This window comes from Nannospalax galili, unplaced genomic scaffold (assembly GCF_000622305.1).
Source record: "Nannospalax galili isolate Female #2095 unplaced genomic scaffold, S.galili_v1.0 scaffold469, whole genome shotgun sequence".
NCBI lineage: Eukaryota > Metazoa > Chordata > Mammalia > Rodentia > Spalacidae > Nannospalax > Nannospalax galili.
Window position 1 is genome coordinate 415,941 of NW_008359443.1, and position 22,086 is coordinate 438,026.

The 22,086-nt window shown below is 43.8% G+C and overlaps 1 protein-coding gene and 2 non-coding genes across 13 annotated transcripts in view; all 3 read left to right on the top strand.

Moving 5' to 3' along the window:
* The window catches only part of Cep295 (centrosomal protein 295), a 46,909-nt gene that overhangs the window by 22,469 nt on the left and 2,354 nt on the right, over positions 1-22,086 (top strand). For 6 of the 11 annotated variants that reach the window (XM_008823106.2, XM_029558674.1, XM_029558673.1 and 3 more), the window contains 17 exons: positions 1,027-1,164; positions 1,448-1,545; positions 1,755-5,076; positions 6,588-6,753; positions 6,900-7,043; positions 9,620-9,784; positions 14,354-14,460; positions 14,927-15,029; positions 15,417-15,665; positions 16,999-17,138; positions 18,832-19,003; positions 19,747-20,294; positions 20,794-20,931; positions 21,336-21,411; positions 21,531-21,668; positions 21,754-21,850; positions 21,930-22,029. In XM_008823106.2, coding sequence (XP_008821328.1) covers positions 1,027-1,164; positions 1,448-1,545; positions 1,755-5,076; positions 6,588-6,753; positions 6,900-7,043; positions 9,620-9,784; positions 14,354-14,460; positions 14,927-15,029; positions 15,417-15,665; positions 16,999-17,138; positions 18,832-19,003; positions 19,747-20,294; positions 20,794-20,931; positions 21,336-21,411; positions 21,531-21,668; positions 21,754-21,850; positions 21,930-22,029 — 5,901 coding nt within the window. The remainder of the gene's footprint in view (positions 1-1,026; positions 1,165-1,447; positions 1,546-1,754; positions 5,077-6,587; positions 6,754-6,899; positions 7,044-9,619; positions 9,785-14,353; positions 14,461-14,926; positions 15,030-15,416; positions 15,666-16,998; positions 17,139-18,831; positions 19,004-19,746; positions 20,295-20,793; positions 20,932-21,335; positions 21,412-21,530; positions 21,669-21,753; positions 21,851-21,929; positions 22,030-22,086) is intronic. The other 5 variants (XM_008823112.2, XM_029558672.1, XM_008823107.2 and 2 more) reach the window with 5 other exon arrangements.
* Positions 14,563-14,642, top strand: LOC115068476. The gene has a single exon (XR_003847822.1). It is a non-coding gene; the product is annotated as a small nucleolar RNA U2-19 (small nucleolar RNA).
* Positions 14,775-14,842, top strand: LOC115068475. The gene has a single exon (XR_003847821.1). It is a non-coding gene; the product is annotated as a small nucleolar RNA U2-30 (small nucleolar RNA).

Sequence of the window (22,086 nt, forward strand, 5' to 3'; positions counted from 1 at the left end):
AAGGTGGGAATTCAGGGCAGGAACCTGGAGGCAGGAGCTTTGCTCCTCCTGAAGGCCATGGAGGATCGCTGCTTACCAGCTTGCTCCCCAGCCCATGCTTAACCTGCTTGGTTTTTTTTTTTTTTTTAATGTATGTTAGTGTTTTGCCTGCATTTGTTTTTTGTTTTTTTATCTTTTTTTATATTTTATTTTCTGTGTACGAGTGTGTTGCCTGCATGTATGTGAGTGCACCCGTGTTATGCGGTGCCGTGGAGGTCAGAAGTCGGCTTTGGATTCCCCTTGAACTGGAGTTAAGGACGGTTCATAGCTGCCACGTGGGTGCTGGGAATTGAACCCGTGTCCTCTGCAAGAGCAGTCAGTGCTCTCAACTGCTGAGCCATCTCTCCAGCCCCTTGCCTGCATTTGTGTAAGTGCACCTGTGTCATGCAGTGCCCAAGGAGGTCAGAAGAAGGCATCAGATCCCCTGGAACTGGAGTTACGGACAGTTGTTAGCCTCCATGTGGGTCCTGGGCATGGAACTCTGGTCCTCTGTAAGAGCAGTCAGTGCTCTTAACTGCTGAGCTATCTCTCCAGCCCTTCAGCCTGCTCTTTTATACAACACAGGCCCACCTGCCCAGAGGTAGCACCTCCCATAGCAGGCTGGGCCCTCCCACATCACTCAACAATCAAGAAGATGCCCCACAGACATGGCCACAGGCCAGTCTTATGGAGGCAATTCCCCAACTGAGGCTCCCTCAACCCAGGTGTGTCAAATTGACACTAAAGCTGTCCAGCACAAATGTATTTTTATTTTTATTTATTTATTTTGGTCTTTTTGAGACAGGGTCTCCCTGTAGCCCCAACTGTCCTAGAACTCACTATGTAGACCAGGCTGGCCTCGAACTCACAGAGATGCGCCTGCCTCTCCCGAGTGCTGGGATTAAAGGCGTGCGCCACCATGCCCGGCCACAAATGTATTTTTAATGCAATGCATGCTAATTTGTGTGGGTTTGTTGTTGATTAGACCAATAGTATTTTATTGCCTAGATGATGGAGCTAGAAGAGCAGAAGCAAAAGCAGCTGGAATTACTTGAACAAATTGAGCAACAGAAATTACGATTAGAAACTGATTGTTTCCGGGCTCAACTGGAAGAAGAAAAAAGAAAGAAAACTCAGCAGACTGAGGTAGGTTGGGGTCTAACCGGCCTAAGCCATCGGGGCCAGAGGGTATGAGCAGTCGTAGTGTTGGAGCCCACATCTGCCCAAGGGTGCCCTCCGTTCTCTGTGCTGTGCTAGTTACGTGATGTGTGTGTTGCTTTCGGACTTACTTGGCCCTGGGGGAAACAGTAACCATTTTTTATTTAAGGAATTGTGGGTCTTTATTTTTTTTAAAGCTATATAGAAATTTGTAATTACAGAACCATAGCTATGTAGAAATGGTAAATGACTGCTTCATTTGTCTTATTAGGTTGGCCTTGCTCCAGCATTGTGTGCTGTGATTTCTGATGAAGACAGCCACAGGCAGATGATTCGTAACTATCAACAGCAGCTTTTACAACAAAACAGGTATTGACTAGGGTATGATTTTTGTGTGGCAGTATGCTACATCTTCGGGGTTATTTGAGGATCTGGTTGGGATTCCCTTGGTACTTGGCAAGGCGATTCCTCCAAGGTATATGCAAGTGTTAGTCCTTGTCCCTGACACAGCCAACCCTAGGTTGCTGTTTGCTGGGATTAATGTGCAAACATTTGAGAATTTGTAATTTTTTTTGTAGATTACACAAGCAGTTTGTTGAAACTGCCAGAAAACGATTACTCGAGTTCCAGACTACGTTAAAAGAAAGATACCCATCCCTGTCGGCCACATCACCGATACCTGATTCTGTTATATCAGAACCACAACAGAGATCAAGAACACCTACTCCTGTATCAGAGCAGTGGGATCAGACCCCGAGACTTAAGATGAACAGACATCAACCTGTGCAACCCAGGCAGAACCCCATATTAGATCAAGGACACATTCAGGTACCAAGACGGGATCATTTTCCACAGGTAGAAACACTAGGCACTTCAGATGTGTTAGCCAAGGGGCCTTTGGAATCACAGGAACATCTAGAGCAGTTGTCTCAGGTGGGGACACATGAGAGAGATACTCCGTTGGTCCCTAGAGATTTGGATTCACTTTCAACAGCTTTGTTTTATGACAGACCACAGACATTACAGGGTGCTCAGAAAGCAGCCGAAGTGTTAAGGGCAACGGCATTTCACACATTGGATCCCCAGCAAGTATCATCCGAGGATACCGAAAATGTGTCTTTTAGGCCAGCTGACAGTCCTTCATTCCTCCCGCTGGTGCCTGAGTGCTCTTTTACTAGTCTCCCGGTCAAAGCTGCACCTGGGAAAGTTCAGGAGCCCTTTCCAGCCAAAAGCAAAAGTGCAGCTTCCATAAGCCAGTCTGTAATCAATCAAAGGCATGATCAGACTGTGTCAGCAGAGACTATCAGAGCCCAGTGGGGCACCTTAAAGACTCTCCAAGAGCAGTTAGAACTACAGAAGGAAGTTCTTCAGGCAAGACTGGGAGCTCAGAAAGAACTGGAAAAGCAGGCTGGCTTCCCCGTGTTCCCCCTAGGAGTGGCTGGAGGGTCATCTGCTTCACTGGCATCTGCCAGAGCCGAATCGGGGAGAAGCCAGGAGACTTCAAGGAAGAGGGATGCTGCTGCTTCCTCAGGCAGTGTGGACAGGCCTCGGGGCTTTTCACAATCCGTCTCCTCACAGCAAAACAGTTTAGAATTTCTCCAAGAACAGTTGAGTATTCAGAGGGATTGCCTTCAAGCCAGGCGGGAGGCCCAGGAAGTCTTGTTTGCACATAGACAGAGGGAGCTGGATCGAAGTACACGTTTTGAACAGGCTGAGCCCTGTTTGCCATACCAGGTGGCTCAGCATCCCTTTACTTCACTACCATTTGCTGACAAACAGTCTAGGGAAATCCAGGAACAGCCTTTACCTGCAAGTGAGAAAGGGCTTCTCTCAAGCCAGTCTGAAATCTCAAGACCTGAGGATGGGCCTTCAAGTTTCCTACAGCAGTTTCTACCTCTACGGTATAGTTTAAAGTTGTTACAAGATCGACTGACTACACAGAGGGATCTGTTTCAGGCTAGACATGGTGCCCAAATGGAGCTACATTTACATAGACAAAGGAATTTGGGAGACAGTAAGTCTGGGCCAATGAATTTTTCATTCCCACCAGTGGTTGCTCAGCATTCAGATGGTCCTCCAGCAGTTATTGAGACTGAGCCTAGGATAGTTCAGCGACTGTATTCATCTGAGGAGGATATAGTTCCCTCTGCTGATTTGACCATCCCGACACTTCAGGATCAGTCTCTTGACTTTCCACAGCACAGCCGACCAAGGCAAGAAAATTTAACACTCCAGAAACAGTCAGACATACAAGGGGTAATACTTGGTGCTAGACAAGAAACTCAGGAATTGGTCCATAAGCAAAGTGAATTAGCAAAAGGACTTTCTTCTCAACAGGTTGTCACCTCATCTCCTCCATCCCAGGCAACTGAATGGGAGAGATTCCAGGGGTTTGTGACAGTCAAGAGTGATAATACGTGTCCCTTAAACCATTTTAAGACTTCAGGGTCTCAGGAAAGGCTTCTTAGATTTTCACAACATATGCTCCCTCTACAAGATATGCAAGAACACCGGAAATGGGTAGACACAGAAAAAGATGCCGTTCGGTTTAGTCCACAAACCCAGGAAAATTCATCTCAGACTGGCTTTTCCTCATTTATACCCTCATTAGCACAGCGTTCACCTATGTCCTTACCTTCTTCCGACTCTGGCACAACTCAGGAACCACTTTCAATGGAGAGTGACAGTAAAGTAACTTCAAGGCATTTTCAGGTCCCAGAACTGCAGAATAGGCTTTTGAAGATATCACAACTTATCCAGCCGCAGCGAGACAATTTGAAGGCCCTTCAAGAAAAATTAACTACACAAAGAGAAGCCATCATCCAGTCTAGACAGGAAGCTCATTTAGAAACAGTTTTACATGAACAACGGGGATGGAAGGACAGACTCTCCCCGCAGTGGGTTGGTGTGTCTTTGCCCCTACAGGCTCAGCACTCTTTTCCCTCATTACCTTCTGAATCTGAAAGAACACAAGAACTTTGTTCAGCTAACAGTGCTGATACAGTACCCTCGAGTCACTCTGAAGTGCTGAGTTTGCCTGAAAGGGTGCTAGGTTTTTCACATGCAGCTTTACCTCAACAGGGTAATGCACAGACATGGATAAAACACTTACATGCCCAGACAAATTCCTTTCCTTCTGCTGAGAAAGTCCCAGAAGACCCAGTGTTGCCCAGACCGTGCTCCTTTGAGGAAGAGGTGTCTACTGAGCATTTCATTCAGCCTCATCATGGTGATTTGAAGGCACTTCAGCAGCAGTTAGATATGCAAAGGAAAGCCATTAGATCTGGCCAGGAAGTCTCCTCTGAGGAGATTAGCTCCTCTTCATTTTCATCCCAGGTTGTACTGCCTGTTGCCAGTTCTGAAGGCACCTTAACCAAGTCTGATGATACTGAGGTCTCAACCTCCCATGGCAAGCTTCTGAGCCTTTCACAGCCTCTTCCACCTCAGCAAGATAACCTGACCACACAATTGGACTTAGAAACCGTGTTTCCTAAAGAACTGCTTTTACACAAACAGAGTAACATGTACAAAAGTGAATCTGCTGTACATGCTCTCCCTGCGTTTGTGTCCAGAGAAACGGGGTGTCCCTTCATCCCCTTACCTTTTGCAGAGGCTAAATCTAAACGCATCTCTGAACTGTCCCTCTCTAAAAATGAACGTGCAGCTCCCTCCAGTGATTCTGTGATTTCGAAGCTTCAAGACAGGCTTTTGTGTTATCCCCAGACTGCCTTAACTCAGCAAGACAACTCGAGTCTTCAGAAGCAGTTGGATCTGCAGAGAGAAGTTCTGCAGTCTAGGCAAGAGGCCCAAGAAGACTTGCTTCTACAGAGGCAGACAGCACTGCAGCAGCAGGTCCAGAAGCATCAAGAGACTTTGAAGGATTTCTTTAATGACAGTCAGGTATGTTTTAAATACGTCAGCATTAAACAGTAGGTGTTTAAACCTGATTGAATTTATTCTTAAGCCTTCCATTTTTTTTAGTCGTTGGGAGTGATCTGACCCTAACTGCTTCTATTTTCTACCCTTAACAGCGTGGAAATGAAACAAAAATTTATCTACTTCATTGGTCTCTATGAGACCGATAATGGTTATTTGAACCCACCTAATTTTAAATAGAGTCACCATTAGAAAATATAGATTTTCATTTAGGAGTTTTTGTTACAGTGGGTTCTCAGCCGAACATGGATTGAAATTGTAAAACTAACTGGTTAATAGAATTTTTCTTACGCCATGGCAGATCTTGCACTCTGTGAATAGCACTCTGTTGACATTTGTGTATGAACAGAAATCTGTCCTTTTCCCTCTGGTGACATTATGGTACAGCTGGCCTGGTGGCAGGAGCTGAGGGCCAGACCAGCTACTGGTATCTGAGTTGTTGAGAAGGCTAGAGGCCGCTTGGGCCGCTTGTCTCCACACCAGCCGAGTGCATCCTCATGGATATGAACGAGTCCATTGTATTTTAGACTACTTCTTAAATCTCTTGGTTAATACAGAATTCTGCCACTCCCAGGGAGGCACTTGAATCCACAAGCTAAGTCATCTATTTGAAGGAAAAGCAGTGGAGGAAAAAACGCAGAAGGAAACACTCAAGCCTAGTCTCATTAAAAGGTGTAGAAGAAGCAAGGGCTTGGTTGCAAGTCTGTAGGTGGCTGCACTTCTCGAAAAACGCAGAAGGAAACACTCAAGCCTAGTCTTGAGTGTAGAAGAAGCAAGGGCTTGGTTGCAAGTCTGTAGGTGGCTGCACTTCTCATTGGGAATATCGTCCCTTCAGTGTCAGAAGCATGTCTTCTTACTTTCAAACTATCAGACACAGAACAGAGATTGTTTACTCTGAACCAAATATGAGTGACCATAGCCTGGGAACATGCGTTCAGGTTGTTGACATGTTCTGTGGAAGTAGTAACAGAAACTTTTATAGTCACAGAGTGAAAGAAAGTAAATCAAGACACTTTTCCTGACAGTATATTGTTGGGAAGATCAGTGAGGTGGATTGCATACAGCACAGCAGGGAAAGCTGCTAGAGGCTTCAGAGTTGAAAACGTTCTTAGCTTTGGGGTTGGTAGAAGCTAGAGGTCTGCTCAGAATGTATTCCAGAAATTTGACCTGGTAGAATGCTGTCAGGTCCAGTACAGGTAGGCGATGAAGATGGCCCAAGAGAATTTGGGTCTGATCTCCAGTGTTCCAACTTGCTGCAGTCATAGATGTTCAGTTAGTCAACCTTGTTGAGTCTTCAACAAAGTGTTGCTCTTGAGGGGATGGGGACTTGACCTGTGGATAAAACTATAATAGTGTGAGTAATGGAGCTGTTTATTTGCTTGAGGTTCCAACTTGAGAAGTGAGATACAGATCTCATGAGTTCCTGTGGTCCCTTAAACACACACCATCCCCACCCTCTCTGTCTACTTCCTCAGACAAGGAAGTCCACAGTTGAGAATGATTTGAAAATGCAGAAGATGGAGCAGCTCAGAGAGTGGCTTCCTCACATCCTGGATCTAACCTGGGACGATCGGGAAAGCATTAGTCACACAGAGAAGTACAGCTCTGATGGTGACCAGCTGCTCTCCGCAGGTGTCAGTGGTGAGCACTGGGGTGAGATGGTACCCTGTTGTCACTCTGTTCATTAGCTCTTAGCCTCATCCCTGCACCTGGCTAGTTGAAGAGAAGCTCACTCTGGGTATGTTTAGAGATTTTCATTGTGTTTAACTCTGTCCTTGACCTGACAGGTGAGGCTCTGGACCAAGAACTGAGTAGAAGAGCCTCAAAACCGCCCATATCCAAAGTTAAATGTGGTTTGGACGTCGACCAACATGAGCTTAGCACTATACAAGAAGTGGACTCATCCACAAGTGGCAGAGCGTCTACGCCAGGTAACAGATCGTGTGATAAAATGAGAGATGGCTTAATAGCTTTAGTTTTCTACTTTTTCAGTGTACCATAGTTTATCAAAGAAACAGTCTTTGGCCAGTTGTGGTGGTGCACACCTTTAGTCCCAGCACTCAGGAGGCAGAGGCAGGCAGAGCTCTGTGAGGTTGAGGCCAGCCTGGTTTGCATAGTAAGTTCCAGGCCAGCTGGAGCTGTAGGGAGACCCTGTCTCAAAAACACACACACAAAAAAAACTGAGTTACATGAAAGAATTTAAAAATTTGGGGCCAGCTAGATGGTTCAGCAGGAAAAGCACTTGCCCACGTGCTCCACTGTGGCAGTTTGAGTTTGATCCTGGGAAGTGAAAGGAAAGAAGAATTCCCAGAAGTTATCCTCTAACCTCTACATGCATGCATGGCACCACGTGCCTCAGTCTGTCTGCTCTCTCTAATAAGTAAAATAAAAAACTTTTGGAGTATGGGACTGGAGAGATGGCTCAGCAGTTGAGAACACTGGTTGTTCTTGCTGAAGACCTGCATTCGAATCCCAGCACCCACGTGGCAGCTAACAACTGTCCATAACTCCAGTTCCAGGGGATCAAATGCCCTCTTCTGATCTCTGTGGGTATTGCATAACATGGGTGCACATGCAGGCAATACACACATACATATAAAATGAAAATAATAAATAAAATATTAAAGAATTTTTTTGAGTGTATGAAATTTGGACTTAAATGTAGCATTGGGTAACTAGCTTCTTTATCTTATTTGTATCTTTTATAGCGTAATTATTATGCTTAATTCTGGTTTAACAGTATTAGAATAGACATGTTTGTTTACCACACTCCTTCTTAGATCCAGGTACCTAGAGAATCCCTCCCTGAAATCTTCTTTGAGCTTCCTAATAATTTTTAGATTTCAGAGTGACCAAATAATGTTTTTGACCAAATTTATTAATTTTTTCCCCCAAGCTGGCCTCTCTCTCACAGAGATCCTCCTGCCTCTGCCTCCATAATACTGGAATTAAAGGCATAGGCCACCACATCCAGCCCAAAGTAAATCCTGTTTAAGGGGAAAATGAGCTTTTTTGTTGATGGAAAGCTACATAGAAGTGAAAGGTTAATATTAGCTGCTTTGGTCATGCTTTGGTCATGACTTGAGAGAGTCAAGGAAGGTAGAAACCGAGTCATCCTGAGAGTCAGTGCCTTTCTGTTCTGAGAAGAGAGAGCATAATGAGTTCTGCGGAACAGAGCCATGATTTTATCACTGGCTTTGGAGTTACCTGCTGAGGAATTGAACGGTTTGCCTAATTCAGAATGATCGTGGGAAATTCCTCATCACTGGTTCCTGTAAAGTAAATCAGATTACAGAAATGCCGCCTCGTCTAGAAGGGAGATCAAATGTCATTCTTTTCCCTCCGGTCAGTCTTCTCTAGGCGGGCCCACCAAATGCTGTCCATCCTGGTTCTTTTCCCTTGGATGGCCGCTGTGGCTCCTGGTGTCATTCTTTTGGTTCTTTGAGATGAAGCTTTGCAGTGTAGCTCATGCTGGCCTGGAACTCACAGTACACTTCCAGCTGGCCTTGAACTTGGACTCCTCTTCCCTCAGCTTCCCAAGTGCTAGGATTACAGATGCCTATCCGGCTAAACAAGGTCAATTCACAACGAGTGTTAGTTCTCCCGAGGAAGTGAAAACTGGTTGAGGGAGAGGGAAAAACCTTAAAATGCTGTCTGTCTATGCGTGTGTCCACATGAAGGCAAGCACCCACAGTCTGGAAGAGGGCATCGGATCCTCTGAAGCTGGAATTCCAGGCAGTTGTGAGCTACGTGATGTGGGTACTGGGCACTGAACTCGAGACCTCTGGACAAGCAACCCAAGTTCTTAACCACTGAGCCATCTCTCCAGCCCCCTTGTGATACTTTTGAATGCACAAAGTGAAGCTTCATTGAGATTTCATATGGGTAGACAGTGGAGGGGACACAGGTTGGTAATTAAACTAAGTTGGAAACACTGATCCATGTGGTCTTCCAAATCTGATCTCCCCTGTAGTTCATTTCTTTTGTTTCTGCTTTCTGGGTAACCTTCTTAATTCTTTATTCCAATGTTTGTTTGTTTGCAGTTTTGCTTGTCAAACTACAGTTAACAGAAAGTTATTCTTTTTCTGTGGTTACCCCATGTTGCCACCTCTGTAACATTCTGCTTTTGTTTCCTGACTGCAGAATGACAGTCACTTTGAACGTGCATAGCTTCCCATTATGTATTGTAGGAGCGTTCCTCTAAACCCATGCATATTTGAGTTACTGAAAGGCTGATAGGATGCCTATGGGTGGGCCCTTCTGTACCCTTGACCTTCATGGGAAAGGTGCGGTGTTTTCATCAGGGGCCCTCCAGGAGGAGTCTGGGTGGTCAGTGCAGTAGAGCAGTGTGACTGAGGTGCAGGGCCAAGGCTGACCAAGCAAGAAGCACTGACTACGCTCTTGCCACATAGATCAAGCCTTTACGAGTTCAGAGTTTTACCTATCTAGATTGTAATTTTAGTTTTACAACTGGAAATTTAATGTCTCAGGTCTTTCCCCTACCCAGGTAAACGAGATTTCTATCATGACAGAGACCCCTTGAGGGTCTCAGTAAGCCGAGAACAAAGTTTCCTGGGGAGCCCACTGGCTCGAGATTCCTCTGATTGTCGCCACCCACCATCCCAGGAGAACACCAGACTACTACTGGAGCATCATGACTTTGATGAAGCAGGTGAGGGGAGATCAGATTTGGAGCTGTGCACAGGACATGTGGACATGGGTGGTGCCTAGGTTATGTACAGCAGTGGTAGGTATCCTTGGTGACCTTGGTAATAGATTGATGCCAGGGGTGCAGAAACGGGTTTGTTTTCTCTGCCAATTAGAAAATTAAAAGGCAGTGAAGAAATGATACCAGAAATCTTGAATATTCCCAGCAGAGCCATCATACAATACTTGGGAAATTGGGGTCCCCTCTTGGAGTTCTTAGTTAATGAAAGAATTTAAGAATGGCCCTAAATGGAAGCTTGAGGACAATGTATTAGTTCAAAAGGAAAATCCCAGGGCGAGCAAGCTGTAAATCTCACGGCTGCCTGGAAGGGATGAAAACCATTCTGCTTGAGGTATGGCTGTGTGGAGGTGAGCCACATGGGAGAAGTAGCCACACTTTGGGGAGGGTCACTTTAGAAAAAGTAAGGAAGCCCAAAGTATCTGTTGGGAAGTTTAAAAGCATACTTGGGCTCTGGCCAGCATACAAGAGAAGACCCCCCTGGATTAACCCTTAAGGGAGATGCCAAAGGCACGTATGTGTCCACCCAGAGGGAGAGTCCACTCTTTACAAGATCACTGTGGTGTGTGCATGCTCTGCTGATCTGTGCACTCATTAACAAATCGTGAGTAGGGAGACTCGGGACTAGTGCTTAACAAGTGCAAGGTCCTGAGTTTGATCCTCGTACCTCCTTAAAAAGAAGTCAAAGCATAATAGGAGGAAAGAATTCTGTGTTTGTCCATTGCAAGTGATGTGAGGTGATACAGGTCAGTGATCTTTTGTAGATTTGCCTTTGTACCTCCATGCTCACGTATTAGATTTTTGAAAAAGAAATAATATTTTCATACAAAAAAAGTTGAATGACAGAAGTGAAATTTATTGAGAAAATCATTTTATTTTTAAAATGAGTAGGAGTGGGAAATAAGAGGTCTTACTTGGGGGCTATAACGGTACTGTAAACATGGTGCTGGTGAATACTCTTAAACTCCTGTGGCATTCTAAAACAATTGCTTTATGTTACTTGTTTCTTTAGAAAATAAATATAATAGTAAAGAACTTTAAATCAATTCTTCCACTCAGTGGCAACCAATGTTAATTTTTTTGCTTTTGAATTTATGGTTGTGTATAGATATGCAGTTGTAAAATTGTTTATTGACCTATAATGCATAGGTATATAATGTGCTATAATGCATAGTTCTAGTAACAATTAGTTGTAACATGCTTCTTAAATAGTTACTCTTTCTGGGCTGGAGAGATGGCTCAGCAGTTAAAAACACTGGTGGTTCTTGCAGAAGACCTGGGTTCAAATCCCAGCACCCACGTGGCAGCTAACAGCTATCTGTAACTCTTGTCCCAGGGGATCCGACAGCCTCTTCTGACCTCTGCGGGCATTGCACAACATGGGTGCACTTACCTACATGCAGGCAATACACGCATACACATAAAATAAAAATAACAAATAAAATTTAAAAAAATAAATATTTAAATAGTTATCCTTTCTAACCAGATTTCTTTTTATTGTAACTATCATACATACTCAGGTCATTGATATAGGAGTTGTAACTAAAGCTTAACCCAGAAAGACAAGAGACTTTTCTTTTGAAGGGTTCATAGGAAAGGAATTGACTTTAGTATCTGCCTTTTAAATTGTATTTGAAACAACTGTGAAGGGTATAACTTCCAGTCCACTGTAATTCTTAAGGTTTTAAAGTAAACTGAGGCCAGTGAGGTGACTCAGAGTGAAAACTCTTGATGACGTTCATATGATCTCCAGGACCCCTGGTGGAAGGAGACAGCCACACTGGCAGTTGTCCTCTGGGCTCCATGTGTGCCTCAGCATGTGTTTGAGCACACATACATACACAGTTGTTTTGTTTTTAATATTGTATTTATTATTGTTTTTATTTTATGTGTATGAGTGTTATATCTGCAATGTTAGGTAAATGCACCCATGTCATGCAATGCCCACGGAAGACAGAGAGGAGGCTATTGGATCCCTTGGAACTAGAGTTACGGACAGTTGTTAGCTGCCATATGGGTGCTGGAATTCGAACCTGGGCCTTCTGCAAGAACAACCAGTGTTCTTAACTGCTGAACCATCTCTCTAGCCCCACAAATAATTGTTTTTAAAAAATGAATGAGCTGGGCGTGCTGGCACACACCTTTAGTCCTAGCACTCAGGAGGCAGAGGCAGGAGGATCTTTGTGAGTTCAAGGCCAGCCTGGTCTACATAGTGAGTTCCAGGCCAGCTGGGGCAACAGGGCGACCCTGTCTCAAAAAGAACAAACAAACAAATGAACGAACGAATGAATATAAATAAATAGAATAAATATAAATAATAAATAAAAATACAAATAAATAAAATAGAATAAATATAAATAATAAATAAAAATACGAATAAATAAAATAGAGTAAATATAAATAATAAATAAATAAACAAATAAATAAATGGATGGAAACATCAGCTCACTGTAAAATCTTACCCTCCTTGTTTTCATACTGGAAAAATGAGAGTGGGGCTGGCAAGACGGCTCAGCAGGCACAAGTGCTCCATGTGGAAACCTGACAACCTGTGTTCAGTTTTCAGATCCCATGGTGGAAGGAGAGAACCAACTCCCAAAGTTGTCCTCTGACCTCCATACTCCCCACTGCACTCACAATAATCATAAAGGAAAATAAAACTAAACATAGGGGCTGGAGAGGTGGCTCCATAGTTAAGAGCACTTCTGCTCTTACAGAGGACTTGGATGTAGTTCCCAGTACCCACATAGCGCTGCACAACAGTCTGGAACTCACGGTCCAGGGAATCAGACCCCTCCCCTGGCCTCCAAGAACCCCAGACACACTTGTGGTACGTGTACATATATGCAGGGGCGAAATACTCATACACATAAAAATCAATCTTTTAAAAAAAAAGCTGTTTTTAATTGAGGGTGTGTAGAAGCAGCTGAATCGGTTTAGTAATTTGCTTTTATGTTACTTTTTTTGTTCACCTTTATTTTCAGTACCAGAGATGGAACCTACAGCTTCCCAAGTCTTCAGTTAGTGTCTCAGAAGTTGTCCAGGCTGGCCTCAAACTCCCAGTCCTGCTTTGGTTCTCAGGTTCACAGGCATAACCTCACCATTCATTTATGTATTTATTTATTTTTATTATTTTTATTTTATGTGTATGAGTGTATTGCCTCCATGTAAGTAAATGCACCTGTGATGTGCAATGCCCGAGGAAGTCAGAGGAGGGCATCGGATCCCCTGGAACTAGAGTTATGGATGGTTGTTAGCTGCCATGTGGGTGCTGGGAACTGAACCTGCTCCTCTGCAAGAAGAGCCAGTGCCCTTAACTGCTGAGCAATCTCTCCAGCCTCATCGCCATGTATTTAAAGACAAATAACACTTGCTGCTAGCTTTCCTTCTGGTTTAATTGACCATGTTTATTACATAAGAGAAATGAGTGACTATATCTATATATATTCATGCACAGAGGCATTCAGATAACTATGGATATGTACACATTTTTGTGTGTTGAGGTTCCATTAAAAAGCTGTTTTGTTTGCTTGTTTTTTGTCTTTTTGATATAGGGTCTCCCTGTTGCCCCAGCTAGCCTCGAACTCACTATGTAGAGCAGACTGGCCTTGAACTCACAGGGATCTGCCTCTGCCTCCTGAGTGCTGGGACTTAAAGGCGTGTGCCACCACACCTGGCTCCGTTAAAATTTTTAGACATGGATTTAGAAATACACCTTTAATGTAAATGAGCTCTTTAATGCCATCATAGTGTTGATGAGGCACATGCTTTTTTTGTATTTGCTCAAGCACAGATGACTTCTCCACCAGCTCTCTCTCTCTCTCTCTCAATACCTAGGTATCAGTATTAGGTATAAAGTGTGATTTTTATACATTATAATATATGAAGTGAATTAGGAAATGCTAATTCATCAGTATATGCTTGTGATGGAATGATAAACATTGGAGCTGGGTGTATCTCAGTGATAGAGTACTTGTTTAGTATTATGAGGCCTTGGGTTTGAATCCCAAAAGCCAAATTTTAAAAACTGACTCAAAGCCAGACTTGGTGGTACACACCTGTAGTCCATGAAGCCAAGACAAGATTACTTGCCTGGGGGTCTGAAGCCCTTCTTGCACACAAGAAGTTAAAACTCTTCTCATCTAACTAGCAGCCGCTGGTCACGCTTTGTTTTATGGGCATTGTTCTCTTATTTGAGATTACACTTGGTTTGATATTCTTGCTTCTCCATATAAAATAACTGACATATTTCCTATCACTGTGACTCTTTTCCATCTTTATAACTAATATTCAGCTATTTTAAAAGGGTTCATTCATGGAATAACAGTCACAGCTATATTTTTAGTGGTGAGCGCTGCTTAGTGAGTGAATGAAAATTAAGTGATTTTTTTCTTTAGTCTCTAAGGTAGGGAAACTTTTAGAAGCATAAAAATGATCTGTAGGAATCAGACCTTCTGGTACTAAGATAGTCCTAATTCCCCCACTCCCATTTTGAACCCCAAATCCATGTTTCAGTTAAGGTCAAGGAACCCAGCATTGAGGACCATGAGGTGTTGAGCCATGCTGCTTCGGATGAAGATGTGTGTGCGTGCCTGGGAACAGTTACGAAGCCAGGTGATAAGGTGAGTGACAGTACTGTGCAGCCTAAGTTTTTTAGCTGTTTGGTTTCACATTCCATGTCGTTTGCTGAAAAGTTAAAGTTTCTCTGAGATCTGCTTGAAGTGGATCAGTGATGAAAATAGCCAAATCTGAGCATCAGAAGACCTTTGGGTCTGTAGGATGCATGATCTCCACAGTTCTGAGAAGCAAAACTACAAAGTGACTGCAACATGGGGGTGGGGGAGAGGTGTGTGTGTGTGTGTGTGTGTGTGTGTGTGTGTGTGTGTGTGTCTGCGTGTGCGCACGCGTCAGTGCATGCGTAAAGCTAATCAGTTCTGAGCAATGATGAAAAGACTATCACTGAACTTTGTCTCTATGAAGGTTTCTACACTTGACCTGAGCTCAGAATTGACAGCTGCTATGGTTGATGTTTGGGGTTTTTCTACATTTCATCTGGATACATCATGGTCTCATATTTCCCGTTTCTAGGCTGAAATACAAGAGATGTCTCAGGAGCCATTATCTTCAATAACTGTTTCCACTGGGAGCTTTTTAAGTTATGAAAACACAGATGTGAGCCTTACGGATCCAGGTACCGTCAAACTTTGTAAAGAAATTGACAGATGAGCAGCAGCTGAACTGGGCTGTGCTGGAGGGGAAGCATTGCTTTTTACAGTATGTTTGGGGTTGGGGAGCAGTTTCAGTAAGTCTGCAAAGGAAAACATGAGTGTTGAACAGAATGTTGTACATACGGTACTGTAAAAATGACAGTCACAGAGGCGCTCTATAGACTTCTGGCAACATTATGAGAAATATTCACTAATGATGCGTGTTCCCGTTTCCCAGAAGTCTCTATGAACAGATTTCCCGTTTGTACCAATCTCAGCAATGCGCATTGAAATAAGTCTCTGCCAAAGTGCCCAGGCGTTAAATCAGTGCTGCAGACGGCAGCTACATTTCTCATTAAACTTGATTTCAGAGTCGTCTTCAGAACAGCTGGACCATCAAGAACGAGAATCTACCACCAGCAAGCAGGAGGAAGCAGACCCTTCAAGTTCTGTGGTCCCAGCACCACAGGTTGCTCCTCCGCAGCAGAAGTCCTTAGATGCTCATGGGTCTCTGTTACCTGCAGGGGACAGGAGTGCATCTGACCACGCACACTTTGAGCAGATCACAGGTGCGGACATAAATGAGGCACAAGTGATTCCTGAAAAGAGAGACTTGCAGAGTAAATTTTTTTAAATTATTTTTTAGATTATTTTTATTTTATGTATATTATCTGCATGTATGTAAGTGCACCCGTGTCATGCAATGCCCATAGAGGTCAGAAAAGGGTGTTGAATTCTGGAACTGGAGTTATGGACAATTGTTAGCTGCCAGGTGGATGCTGGGAATCAAACCTGGGTCCTCTCCAAGAGCAGACAGTGCTCTTAACCGGTGAGCCATCTCTATCTTTTCACCTTGCATCCTTTTTATTGGTCGAATTTTGTATCTTTATGGGCTGTGCAGCAGCTATTCTACAGATAATATTGAAGGCATTTACAGGGCAAGGCATCTGGGAGCGTGTGAGTAACCGAACAACAGAAACAGACCAGCAAGATGGCTTGATTAAAGGTTCTTCCTGGCAACCTGGTGAGCTACCAGAGTTCAGTCCCTGGGACCTGTGTGGTGGAAGGAGAGCACTGACTCCTGCAGCTTGTCCTCTGACCTCCACAGCTGTGCTGCGGAGCATGTATATGCATGCCCGCACATACATTAAATATGTACATACATACATAAATGTAAATTTTTTAAAAAAGCTCAGAGAGGCTAAAGAGGTTCACTAGCACATAGCACATCTCTCTACCTTTATTATAACTGAGGCAAGGTAGAGCTCAAGGCAGGCAGACTAGGATTTGAGGCATTAAGTCGTGTCCTACCTGTGGGACACAGACAAGTTAACTCGCCTCTCTCATCTTCTGTAACAGAAAGGCGTAGAGGTTGAGGCGGTGCAGATGCAGCCCATTGTGTCCCTGGAGGTGGCCTTTCTCTTGTTTTGAATCATTGATCCTGAAGTGAGCTAAGAAAGAGCAGCAAAGCTTGTAGAAAAGCAGTTCATGTGGCTGCCACCTGATTAACCTCAGAAGCCTTCAGAGCTGGGAGGCTGGGAATGTGCATTTGTCAAAAATTTCCATTACTAGAAGATTCCTGTTTTCTCACACCTTGAGAATAATCCTGATTGGACTTTTTTTTAAAGCATCTGGTGATACGGGGAAGAAACTGGAATTGATTTTGTTGCATTAGCAACGTTAAAGCTTGTGGGGTTTTGTTTTTCGTTTTTTAAGGAAAAAAAAAAAAACAATAATCCCAGCTAATGTGGAATTAGCTAAGTAGACCAGGCTGGCCTTGATCTCAGAGATCCACCTGGCTCTGCCTCCTGAGCGCTGGGATTAAAGGCATGCGCCACCATGGCCTGGCAGGAAACATTACCGACATTTAATGAGCATGTGCTCAGTACTTATTCTCCAGGCTTTACTATAATTTTAAAAATTAAATGTATCTCTTTCTCCTCAAAATTCCAGCAGATGACCTTGATTTTCCGGAATTGGAACACGTGTTTCCACACTTGCATCATCAGCTCTTCAAACCCTTGGAACCACATGTAGATTTTGATCTGTCATCACCCTTTGGGTTATCTCAAGACAACAGGGACTCTTACCAGGTACACTGCCATTCATTGCAGTGAGTGTTGAAGGATAGATGTTTTGTTCTTTTCTTTTAATCTCATAAAGGTATTTTCATGGGTGTGTGTGTTTTGCCTGCCTGGATATAAGTGCTCCACATGCATGCAGTTGCTGTGGAGGCCAGAAGACAACGTTGGAGCCCCTGGAACTGGAGCCAGGAATGTTTGTCGCCACCATGTGGGTTCTGGGAGCTGAACCTAGGGCCTCTGCAAGAGCAGTCAGTGTTCCTAACTGCTGAGACAGTTTCTTGTGGTCCAAGCTTGAACTCAGTATGTGGCTAAGGGTGCCTCGTGTCCATGTGCTGTGATTACAGGTGTGCACCACCATTCCCAGCCTAGCTTTTTAACTTCTGTTGAAAAGGAAGCCTGACAGCCTGATAGTCGTGGAGAAGTGATGTCCCTTCTTTTAGTGGAGTAGCCACTGCTTGTTACCCATTGTACTAAATGACCTTCCACCTGTGCTTATGCAGGCAGCCTGAATCAAGTTCAGTGGGTCACACACAGAGGAAAGATGAATGGAAAAGGACTTGTGGGGAAGACAAAGGCTCAGGAGGAGCAGGGATGGTCATTTGTATCAGTTTGGTATATCTGACTGTTTAATCAATTCGGGACTAGAGAGATGGCTTGGTGGTAAAGAGCACTGGTTCAGTGCCCAGCACCCATAGGGTGGCTAACAATCGTTAAGTCCAGTTCCAGGGATCCAATGCTGTCCTCTGCATCCACAGGCATTGCGTGCATGGGTATACTTACATACATGCAGGGAACACACATAAAATTAAAAATTAAATTTTAAAAAATATTAATATTAATCCATTGAGAATCTAGGTTACTGACTTTCTAAAACTACTATTTTAGTATTTTTTTATGTATCTGTTTGGAAATGTGCATGTGAATGCAGTACCTTCAGAGGCCAGAAGAGGGCGTTAGGTCCCCCAGAGCTGAGGTTACAGGTAGTTGTGAGCTGCCTGACATGGGTGCTGGGAACTGAGCTCAGGCCTTACCTCAAACAGTAGGCCTCATCTCGTAGCTTGTGTGATGCCATGAAAGGGCTGAGAACCCTTCTGTTAGCTGTTTGACATTTTAAGTATTATTTACTTATGTGAATGAGTGGATTGCTTGCATGTATCTAAGTGCATCTGTGTTGTGCATTGCCCTCAGAAGTTAGAAGAGAGCATCAGGTTCCCCTGGAACTGGAGTTACATACAGATGGTTGTTAGCTGCCATATAGTTGCTGGAAACTGAACCCAAGAGCAGCTAGTACTCTCTTGTGTGTCTTTGTACACACATGTGCCAGCAATGGCATCTATGTGGAGATCAGAGTGTAGTTCTGGGAACTCTGGTCTCTTGTTCCTCCACGTGAGTTTTGGAGATCAAATTTGGGTTCTCTTTACATACCTAGTTATCTCACCGCTCTGCAGCCTGACATTCTGTGTGTTCTATGTAGTTCCTTCTTGTCAGAATATTATGTTTTAAAACTACTTGGTTTTTGTTCCGTTGTTTTAAGTCTTTCCAATGGTTGGGCAATTTAAGCCAGGCAGAACATAAAGCCCTGGGTTTATTCTCCAGCATTCATGTGGTCGGCCCGGGTGGGGGGGATTTTTTATATTGACAGCAATGAAGATTTGGATTTATCAGTAAGAACATCATTACTGCATGGCCTTTTATCTTTCAGCACAGCTCAGATTCTTCTGAAAAGCAGCATGCTAACACATCATCTGCAAGCACAGTTTCTTTTACTCCACTGAGAACCCACTTAAATCCTCTTAACACAAAGCCAGACCAGGACCCTGACATTAACCTGGCTAATGCGGCAGATCAGAGTTTTGTCACAGAAAATGCAGAGGGTATGTATGACTGGCTTAGAAAAAACTAAACTTCAAGACTTCAGGATTCTTGGAGGAGGGTTAATTTTTTTGTGTGTTATGAATGTACTGCCTTTATGTATTTTAAGTGCACCCATGTCATACGATCCCCAGGTCAGAAAGGCTGTCAGATTTCCCTGGAATTGGATTTAAGGATGGCTAGCTGACATGTGGGTGCTGGGAATTGAACCTGGGTCCTCCGTAAAGCAGCCAGTGCTCCTAACCAGTGTGCCGTCTCTCCAGCCTCCTTTATGATTCTTTACGTCCATTTGGGGGAATATTCCATAGCTCTTGATTGGTCCCCTTTCTGGCCCTCAGTGTGAAGAGAAATTCATTTCAGTAACAAAAGTAACATATCCTTGGCTTGCATTTGTACCATACTGAACTTCATATACCTTTTGTTACTACCTTCTAGAACTTGTGTATATACACATACATGTACACATTTCACACTAAATATTTTTGTTATTCAGCATTTTAATGGGGAAAGTTTTTAGTGTCTAATAATTGTAACTACAGTCTTGAGAAAGAAAATGTGGTGTTTTTTTTTTAAAAACCAGCTGAGGCAGGTGGATTTCTGTGAGTTCAAGGCCAGCTGGGACTACAGTAAGGAAGTGGGCATATCAACTTTTATTCCTAATATTGTAGGGCCTGACTTCCACTTTATTTGTAATTCACTTAAAATGACTGTATCAAGGTTTATTATTTCCTTTTTTTAAATGCAGGATCTGAACAAGCTTTTCAACAGCTTCTACCAGAATTTTCTTCCCAGGAGAGCCAGCATGCTGATCTACCAAGTATTTATAGCATTGAGGCAAGAGGCACTTGCCAAGGTGTGGAAGAGCAGAACTTTCCTTCTGAAATGTTACAAAATAAGAGAAAGAGTGTCCACTTCCAGGCTTCCTTAAGTTCAGTCTGCAGTTCATCTGATGATCAGTTGCATGTCCAGCCTAGCACTCCACAAGATTCTATCTCCAGTGAGTGTTCAGTGAAACAATTAGAAAACCGAGAAGAAAGGCTGGTCTTTGAAGAGCTATCCAGAAAAGCAGTTACAATGCTGCAAAGCCAAAGACTCACTGAAGGTGATAATACAGCCTGTAGCATTTTACCTCAGTTATGTGTTCCAGCAGTGACCATGGAAACTTCACTTCAGCCACCACAGTCAATTAAAATGGAGACGCCAAGAGCCACAAGAAGCCCCTCTCAACTAACACAACCAGATCCTGTTGAGTGTTCTCCATCATTCCCATTACAGAGCTCTATTCCAGTCTGGGTAAGTGGGATCTGTGTTATGTAACAATCCTTAAATTCCTGCTCAGAAGAAACAAAGGAGACTTTGGGTAACTTTCTTCTGAGATCCCTCTTAAGCCACTTTTTCCAGCTTCCCTGAGAAGTGAAGCTGGGCTCAGCCTGTGCTGGACCAAGCATCAAACGCTACGTAGTTTTCCCTCCTAACATGAGCAGCTCATCCTTCCTAGAGATTGAAAGCAAAGGAGCCGGAGGGCTGGATTATCGAGTGAGGCATGGACTCATAAACCCACGCTAGAGACCTAGTTGAACTGGTAAATAAATGCAAGTCAGAGAGTGCCTCACAAAAACAAAGGATCCAGAGTGATGGCTCATTGGTTAAGAACATTGGCTCCTTTGCAGAGGACCCAGGTTCGGTTCCCAGCACCCACCCCGCACAATCTCTCACCTCACCTACCCTAAAGGCCCTACTGATACTTGCTGGAGTGGACGGTGTCTTACGGCTGTTTTATTGTGCTGCACAGGAAACAGAATCTGGCTATGGGATAATGGAAGAACCAGAGCTGACTTTAGTAAGCATCAGTGACATCAGTGCTGCTGAAACAGATTTTGCAAATTTAACCCTAGAAGAGGGAGAGAATGAAGCAAACGGCTGTTTCCAGGTAAACTATCCCTCCACATAAGGTCTCACTGTGCAGTAAGTGGCTTATGTGGACATTCTAAAATGGATGAACCTTCACTTTGCCATCTTTTGCACTAGAACTGGTTTCCATGACTTTTTATGTGCTAGCTATATTTACCGGGAGAGTTTGAGTAGAAAAGCCCTAAACAGAAACTTGAGAGGATACCTGAGGGGATCCAAATCTGAGAACATAGAACCCAAGTTCTCTTAAATGTAGTAGTAGTATTCCTACAAGGATAGTAGATCCATACAAGGGTGTGGCAAAACAGACGCCAAAGGACATACACTGTCATGCAAAGCCTGGCTAAGCAGAAATAAAGGCTCAACTGCATGTAATCCCAGCCTAGATGATTTAATACTCAACCTTGACTTTCTTACGATTAGGCAGAAACAGAAACCTCCGATTATCCAGTGGAGCCAGAGCTTTTTATGGGACATTGCACAGTGATGGCACCTACAGGTGAGTCTCTAGTATCCAAAGGGGCTGGAGTGAGGTCCCTTCTAACACCTGGCAGGAAAAAAACTGCAGACCTGTAATATGAAATGAAGCAGGAACATTCCAGTTTCTAAAATTTACAGCCACACCAAGTAGTTTACAAGAAGCATTTGTAAAAAGAAAAAAGTCATTTATAGAACGATCCTACCAGAGACTGAGAGAGATACAGAATAAAGCTCGACTCCCTCAAACCAAAACAGCCAAGGAGACAGGAATGTCAGGTTTGCTGCCTTTATGAAGTACTTGGGGGAGGGGGAGCTGGCTGTGCTAACAGAATGTAGGTGCACAAGTCTGTTTGGCTCTCAGGTTCATCCAGTCACCTGAGGGGTGTGAATACAGTTAGAGTATCTCTGCCTGAAGAAAGGAGGTCTGCCCAAGCTCTGGGGCACCAGCAAGCTCTAAGGTAGAGAGAGACCTTTTTCTTACTTAAGTGTAGCAATTCGCCAGAGTGTTTGACATGCTTAGGTGCACATTTCTTACAGATTACACAGTCAGTCAGCTGAACTGAAGCAGCAAAGGGAGGAGAAAGCTAAGCAAGAAGCTTGTGCCCACAGCAGAGCAAGGGCAAAAGAATTTCACAAGGTGAGCAGCCCCACCTAGCTTCTCACTCACCCAAAGGCACGGACTCAAGCAGCTAAA